The 8,603-nt window shown below is 44.4% G+C and overlaps 1 protein-coding gene across 1 annotated transcript; it reads left to right on the forward strand.

Moving 5' to 3' along the window:
* Window positions 1-1,320: 1,320 nt before the first annotated feature.
* PEG10 (paternally expressed 10) lies at window positions 1,321-7,815 on the forward strand. The gene is given in 2 exon segments (XM_035020594.1): window positions 1,321-2,522; window positions 2,525-7,815. Coding segments are annotated over 2 exon segments (2,061 nt in total). The 5' UTR covers window positions 1,321-1,633; the 3' UTR covers window positions 3,697-7,815.
* The last annotated feature ends 788 nt before the right edge of the window (window positions 7,816-8,603 follow it).

Raw genomic sequence — 8,603 nt, forward strand, 5'->3', positions numbered from 1 at the left:
ATTTATTGTCACCATACCCATAACAAGAATTTTAATCTCCCCACTCCCCCTAACCCCCCCATATAGCTACTCACCACCTAGGAAGGAGTACAGCCCTGTCTTGCTCTAAGTTACAAACTTTTGGATGGGGCTGTGCTGTTAAAAACTTGTTTAAAAACTAGAAATTGCAAACTGGTGACCTGCAAATCAAGTGAGGCCCTGGATTTGTTTGGCCAACAGTATATCCAAAAAAATAAAATTAATTAATCTCTAGGTGGGAAATGCATGCCTCGGTTGCCATAGTTACAGCCCTTCCCTGTTTTCATTTTAGCCTCTTCACACAGAAAGTTACCTTTCTTATTAATAACTTTATTAATATTAGCTAACAGTTGAATATTCACTGCTTTTCCTGCATTATTTAATTAAATCCATATTATAAGTTTGAGGTGTACTATTACTGGGCTTCTTTGAATGTCCCATTTTATAGCCCAGCTCTTCCTAGCCTAGGAGGTATCAATTAATGTTTGTTGATTGACTGCATAATAAGGAGGGAAACTGATAGACACATGTTGCTGCTCAGTGCCACTTCTGTCCCTTAGGGAATTCTCTTTGGGAAATCAGATTACGGTCGGATTTAGACAACCCTGTGGGTTTTTGATAATGACTTAGTAACCTCCATGGAGATAGTGCCCCCTTTCCCCAGGGTTGATGAATATAGGCATTGTGATTCTAATCCCCCCACTCTTTTTTTTTTTTTTTTTTGGTTCCCTATTGGCTGGAATATTAGCAATTTTTCAGGTAACTTGTCTAATAACAGGCATTTTGGCTCTGCTTGTGTGATTTTATTTGGTCTCCATCTTTGACTTGAAAGTTTCTTGAGGTGCTCTCTTGATACAAAACTATTTGTTTAGAATGTCTTGGCATTCTTTTATAGTCAGTGAAGGTAAATTTGCTGTTGATATAGTTATGAATTGTTGAATCATAATCATGTGACCTTTGAGGAGAAAAAGGTCATTTGGACATGAAAAAGTAGGGTGCTTTTTGTTATCTATTGTCTTAATTGATTAACTCCTTTCTCCCTTTTGCAAGATTTGTGTTTGCTTATTAATTATTAATTTAAGCAAGTAGAGCAAAGAGATACTTTAAATACTCATGTATTTAAAGTATTTTAGTGGATACTTTAAATACTCATGTATTTAAAGTATTTTAGTGGCTGGCTACTTTAAATACTCATGTATTTAAAGTACTTTAGTGGCTACTTTAAATGCTAAAGTCTTTTTTATAATGTGCTGCTTTGAATGTGTATGTTAAAATTTATGCTTTTATCTTAATTTCCAGAAACAAAAAGCTTTTGAAAACAAAAAGAAGAAAGGGTGGAAGAGGAGGCCAGGATCCGGGCCTCCATCCCCACAGGAGCGAAGCTACACCTGGGAGGTCTCCTCCCACCCCAGCTCTCACCCTGGGGCCCGACTGCCCACCTCCTCCTCCTCCTCCTCCCCCCAACGGCCCCTCCTCCTCCTCTTCCTCTTGCTCCTCCTCCTCTTCCTCTTCTTCATCCTCACGCAGCGCCCAAAGGGGCCAGTACATTCCCAACCTGGCCGAACGAAGGCGGGACGATCTCTCTGAAGAGATCAACAACCTCAGAGAGAAGGTCATGAAGCAGTCCGAGGAGAACAACAACCTGCAGAACCAGGTGCAGAAGCTCACAGAGGAGAACACCTCCCTTCGTGAGCAAGTGGAGCCTGCCCCTCAGGATGAGGAGGATGACATCGAGCTCCGAGGTGCTGCGGCGGCTGCTGCCCCACCCACTCCGTTAGAGGAAGAGTGCCCAGATGACCTTCCCGAGAAGTTTGACGGCAACCCAGACATGCTGGTTCCTTTCATGGCTCAGTGCCAGCTCTTCATGGAAAAGAGCACCAGAGATTTCTCAGTCGATCGCGTCCGCGTCTGCTTCGTGACAAGCATGATGACCGGCCGTGCCGCGCGCTGGGCCTCTGCGAAGCTGGAGCGATCCCACTACCTGATGCACAACTACCCAGCCTTCATGACTGAAATGAAGCACGTCTTTGAAGACCCTCAGAGGCGAGAGGCCGCCAAACGCAAGATCAGACGTCTGCGCCAAGGCATGGGGTCAGTCATCGACTACTCCAACGCCTTCCAGATGATTGCCCAGGACCTGGATTGGAACGAGCCCGCCCTGATTGACCAGTACCACGAGGGCCTCAGCGACCACATTCAGGCAGAGCTGTCGCGCCTCGAAGTGGCCAAGTCGCTGTCGGCGCTGATCGGCCAATGCATCCACATCGAGAGAAGGCTGGCCAGAGCGGCCGCAGCTCGCAAGCCGCGTTCCCCGCCGCGCGCGCTCGTGTTGCCGCACATCACGAGCCACCACCAGGTAGATCCAACCGAGCCTGTGGGCGGCGCCCGCATGCGCCTGACCCAGGAAGAAAAAGAAAGACGCAGAAAGCTGAACCTCTGCCTCTACTGCGGAAATGGAGGTCACTACGCCGACAACTGTCCTGCCAAGGCCTCAAAGGCTTCACCGGCGGGAAACTCCCCGGCCCCGCTGTAGAGGGACCTTCAGCGACCGGGCCAGAAATAATAAGGTCCCCACAAGATGATGCTTCATCTCCACACTTGCAAGTGATGCTCCAGATTCATCTCCCGGGCAGACACACCCTGTTCGTCCGAGCCATGATCGATTCTGGTGCTTCTGGCAACTTCATCGATCACGAATACGTTGCCCAAAATGGAATTCCTCTGAGGGTCAAGGACTGGCCAATACTGGTAGAAGCAATTGATGGACGCCCCATAGCATCGGGCCCAGTTGTCCACGAAACGCACGACCTGATAGTCGACCTGGGAGATCACCGTGAGGTGCTGTCTTTCGATGTGACTCAGTCTCCGTTCTTCCCTGTCGTCCTAGGGGTGCGCTGGCTAAGCACACACGACCCCAACATCACATGGAGCACCCGATCGATCGTCTTTGATTCTGAATATTGCCGATACCACTGCCGGATGTATTCTCCAATACCTCCGTCGCTCCCACCACCAGCACAGCCATCGTTTTACTACCCGGTGGATGGATACAGAGTTTACCAACCGGTGAGGTATTACTATGTCCAGAATGTGTACACTCCAGTGGATGAAAACGTCTACCCGGATCACCGCCTGGTTGACCCCACCATCGAAATGATACCTGGAGCGCACAGTATTCCCAGCGGACACGTCTACTCACTGTCCGAACCCGAAATGGCAGCCCTGCGAGATTTTGTGGCCAGAAACGTGAAAGACGGGCTGATTACTCCAACAATCGCCCCGAATGGAGCCCAAGTTCTCCAGGTGAAGAGGGGGTGGAAACTGCAAGTTTCCTACGACTGCCGAGCTCCCAACAGTTTCACCATCCAGAATCAGTATCCTCGACTCTCCATTCCAAATTTGGATGACCAGGCTCACCTGGCAACGTACACTGAATACGTACCTCAAATACCTGGATACCAGACGTACCCCACATACGCCACGTACCCGACCTACCCAGTAGGATTCGCCTGGTACCCCGTGGGGCGAGATGGACATGGACGATCGCTCTATGTCCCCGTGATGATCACTTGGAATCCGCATTGGTACCGCCAGCCTCCGGTACCCCAGTATCCGCCACCGCAGCCGCCGCCGCCGCCTCCGCCGCCGCCGCCGCCGCCATCTTACAGCACCATGTAAACACTCGTCGTGTCCTTCAGGATCTCTACCCTCAGATTTACTCCTGTTGAGCTTCTCAGTCAGTGACTGTGTGCTAAATTAGGCTACTGCATCTTCAGGCCAACCTGAGGCACAGCCCTCTCTGAAACGGCTACGGAAAGGTCAGGGCCACCCTGGACTGGCGCACAGCCTAAAAAAGCACCAGAAGACCTCTGCCATTTTCTGAGAGCGACAGAATACTTACCAACAAATTCTCAGTTTCCCACTTTAACTGCCAATTTAACTAAAATTCGTGACAAGTTTACTTCCCAGCGAATCCTGGAAGCCTGGGTTTTACCTGCTAGAAACCTCTGTCACCATTTAAATTAATAGGCTGCCAGATTCCACGTTTAACACTTACAGAGAAGCTGATGCAAACACAGGAAATGCTGATTTCTTTATGGAGGGGGAGACACGAAGGAGGACGACATGACTTTTCTTGCAGTCTCGGTACTCTCTTTACATCACTGGAGGACCGACGCCTTATTAAGGAAGCCAGAATTGTTGGTGCAGTGTAAAACGGCTTCCGTGATCTTTTTGCTGCACCCTTAGAAACTTCACCATCTTCAAATTCCGCGTTCATGGTTCCGTTAATTCTCAAGGAGCAGCAACTGGACCGGTTCTCCCAGGAGCAGGCAAAACCCCTGCAACAGAAACACCTCAGGCCTCAGAAGGAAGTGCTCTCTCAGAAGGGACTCTTGCATGTTGAGTGTGCCTTCACACCCTGGTGCAAATCACATGTACCCAAGAACTCTGGCTTTCTCACAACACCTTACCATCATCATGCCAGTAATGGCTTCCACAAAATGTTAAACCTGGTAACCAGAGACTGTTGGTGGCTCCAGGTGTGTTAGATGTTTATGAGGCATGACTACCTTGCAGTCCCGTACCCAGCTCTTAAGAGACTCTGAGTTAATGTTACCAACGTGTCCTGGTATTCAGAAGAAATTTCAGAAGTGTTGTTAATTGGCTGGAAGAGGATCACCTAAAGTGTTGGAAGCATCTCTCCATGTGTCTGCCTCCATATGCATCTGGGCATTTCATCATCAGTCCCCTCACTAGACTGTAGCATGAGGATGCTTAGAGAGGGGACATGAATTTAGCACCCAGACCCACACTCCTATGCCTGCGAGGGATATCTTTAAAGAAGAGGAATTGGGGCACTGGACACTGTCCTGAAGATATGGACTTCTTTAATGAGCTTTAAATCCAGAGGGTGGCCTGATGGGTAACCTCACTTTAAAAGGATCAGAGTTCACACAGTGGAAAGGGGTCCCCTCTAGAGGACGGAGACGAAAAGAAGCTGCCAAGAATGAAAGGCCTCAAAGCAACTCAGATGACTCAAAGCGACAGACAACACAAGCGTTGTCTTCAATCCAGTGACGACATCTAGTCTCCTGGATGCTTTGTGCTAACCTGGGACTGCCTGACTTCTTTAGCCTGGTCTTTTGCTACTACCTTGAACTCTCTGTCTAATCTCTCTCTTTCTGTTTAATTCTTTACTACTGCCATTAACCCTGCTGCAGGATTTGTGTCATCTTTCCTGCCTGGCTGCTGAGACTCCATTTTGCTGCCACGCATGGAGAAGAAAGAGGCAGGCTTCAAGAGGCTTGTGTTTCAGTACACAACCTCCAATTGCCAAAACACGGTTTGAGCAGTAGACAACATGGTATAGATTTCAAATTGTGTGTCATGAAGAGGAGTCTTAACGGTGAAGTTTCATTTTTTATCCACATCCTCTTTCACCCATTCATTATCACCCACCCTTATTCTTGCATGTTTAAATAGTTAAAAGTTTTAGCTGTAGGTGACTAGTGTCTTTTAACAGTGTTTTAAAGTGGTGACTGCTTTCAGGAGTTATTTCCATTGAATTCCGAAGTACTATCCAATTCTTACTGTTAAACTAATTAAAATTGATAAGTAACATAGTACAACATATTTCTTTACTGTGAACTTCTCTTACAACACTGTGAATGAGAGGCTCCTCAGAACTGGAGTATTTCTGTAGTAGTTCATGCCATTCATCTTCAATCTGCTAGTTTAACGTCATATAGGACTTCAGTTTTATCAATTGGGCCTTTTAAAAATCACACAAAAAGACCTACAAATTCAAAAAAGATACCTAATTGGCTATTTAATTCCAAATAACTCTCCCCCCTCCCCCTTTTATTTTCTTCAATGGAACCGAAAGCTTGTCAGTCACTCATGTGTTTTAGAGTAATTACCTTTAAAATGGTGCGTTTGTGCTTCTGAACTATTTTGAAGCGTCACTTCTGTTTACCTCAGATCAACCCATCATCCATACATTTGAATTCAAGTTGTTTTGTGTCAAATTTACAGTTGTCACTTGATCTTCAGGCTGCAGAGGGCCTAGAAGTAGGTCATCGTCTGCAGCCCCGGCATGAATGAGCACACGGACATTCGCTATCACTGCAAGCAGAAGTCTGGAGATGTTGGCCAACGACAGCAGCGGTCAGGGAAAGCACGGTGGTATGGGTCAGCAACGCATGGATGAAGACCCTGACGCACATTTGGCTGTTTAGTAAAGCTTGTGAAAAACTGGTTGCAGTGTGTTCTATGCTTTATTGCTATATATACTATCTATAAATGTAGGTGTTAAGGATAAGTAATTTCCAATTTATTCTGTAGTATCAGAATTTAATAAGTTTCCTTTCACTGAGTTTATTTTGTTACTGTTGATTATGTGTATTGGATACTTTAAGTTTTTTTGGGCATTTTTCCCACAAAATGCCTTTATTCATAAGAAAGGAAAGAGCAAAGAAATTAAATCTCTAAGGGAGTTAGAAAGGGAGCAAAATAAAGCATAAAGGACATACAACAAAACATCAGAATTATTAAAGCCAATAGTCAACCTTTTTTTGAAACAAATTGGCAAATTTGATAACTTTTGACCCAAATTGTCGGTGTTAATTAAATCAAGGAAGAAGAAGATAGGAGCTCCCATTGTTAGGCAAACCTGGAGAGAACTAGTGAAGGTCATCGTGCTAAGATCTTGAAATGGAGGAAGTTTACATACATTTCTGAAGGGTCAATTTAGTTTGAGCAATGAGGTATTTGCACTCGATGCTGGAAAATGGCGAATTAGTTTGATTCAATCAGGTGAGGTGACATAAGGAACTTGCAGGTGCATAAAATAAAGAGGGGCACATCTATATAGTGCAGTCTGGATTTGTGTTTAAGTTTGCAAGTACCTCTTGGGCTCCTGAATTGATCTGCTTGTCATCTACCACAGACGTCGAATGTCAGATACAGTTCCAAGATTGGCAACAGAGAACACTCTGCTGGAAAGACCTGGGCAGAAATGAAGGACCACCTGCCGAGACGAAGAGCTGGGTGGGAACCATGCTGCATTTTCATCGGAAGAATGAACATCCAGTGGGACTGAAAGTTCTTTGTTGTTTCAGATTATAGAATGTGATTGATGGAATTGGTCTGTGGAAGTTGCATTGTTTTTTATTTCTTTATGTTATCAGTTTAAGTAATAGGGGATATACATAATCATAAGTATTTTAGGGTGGGAGGGACTATTAAGTAATCTTAAGTGGGTGGGGTTAGTTTAAAAGTTAGCATGATATTATGTATTAGATAACTCTATAAGTGGACATGTGTACTTACTTGTGATCCTTTACCCTATGATTGCTACCCTTAAAGATTTCAAATAAACTCAGAGGGAACTGCAGGGAGATCAGCCTATTTAGGGCAAATTGGACATGGATAAAACTCTAGTGGGAAAAAGTTCAAAGGTGATTGGATAAATAATTTAACTTTGCCCTGGGTATTAACTCCAGGGATCCAGATTGTGAGCAAAGCCTTTGGAGAGTTATAAGATGAGTAGATACTCTTTGAGAAATTCTTGCTGGAATGAAATTGATAATTAAGGATGGTAAATATTCATGGAAGTTACAGAAAAGTGATGAATAAGAAGCCTGTCAGTGGCCCTCCTACCTACCCCTGCCTTTTCTCCCTACCCCTACCACCTCCCTACCCTTCCCCATTTTATTGCTGTATTTCTACTTACTAATATTGTATTGATGTTATAATAAAAATTCAATTAATAAAGATTTAGTGGTTAAGTGCAAACGGTGTCCTGATCATTTCAGCGTCATCCACCAACATCAAAGGCACAGGGTTAGGGGAGGAAGCGAAGGCGGGGAGCAATAGGTATGGGACAGTGGGGAGAGTAGGGGAGGAAGGGAGAAGGGAAGGTGGAGTAATAGGGGTGGAGCAGTGGGGAGGTTCTAGGAGTCTAGAGGGAGGGTGGGGGTAAGTTTGGAAGTGGGGGGTGGTATAAACACATCAATCAAACAACCCAGTATCCATTATCCAGAATACTTCAGGAAATCAACTAAATTACTCCTGGCTTCAAAACTTTACATATAAAATAAAAATAAAGCAACACAATTAATATTCTATTGATACAATATAAAATCTTTAAGATGCAAAACTTTAACATATAAAATAAAGCCACATAATTAATAGTGGTTCTATTGACATAATAAAAAAACTCTGTTTAATATCAATCCTTCATGGAATACTTGATATTTATTAATAGAAAAATTATCAAATCATTAGTAAGGACTGAAAGGAAGACATACTAATGAAGTAAGATGGTGATATGCCAGAAATGAGCATGTGGATTTTTAAAATACCAATTAACACTAAAAGAGTCATCATGAAAGTTATGTAAGGAAAAGTGACAAGTGGGGTCCATGAGACACTCATCCTATCATATTTCAAAACGTAATGACATCAGAGTTGTAATAGGTTGCATATAGAAAACTTGATAGAGGGACTTTAATGTGCCAGTTTCAAAGAGTTGCTGGGTTCATATGACGTGGTGGTCACATAAACACGATAGTTTGTTGGGA

The sequence above is a fragment of the Mirounga leonina genome, unplaced genomic scaffold, assembly GCF_011800145.1.
Source record: "Mirounga leonina isolate KUSES-001 unplaced genomic scaffold, KU_Mleo_1.0 Mir_174, whole genome shotgun sequence".
Lineage (NCBI taxonomy): Eukaryota > Metazoa > Chordata > Mammalia > Carnivora > Phocidae > Mirounga > Mirounga leonina.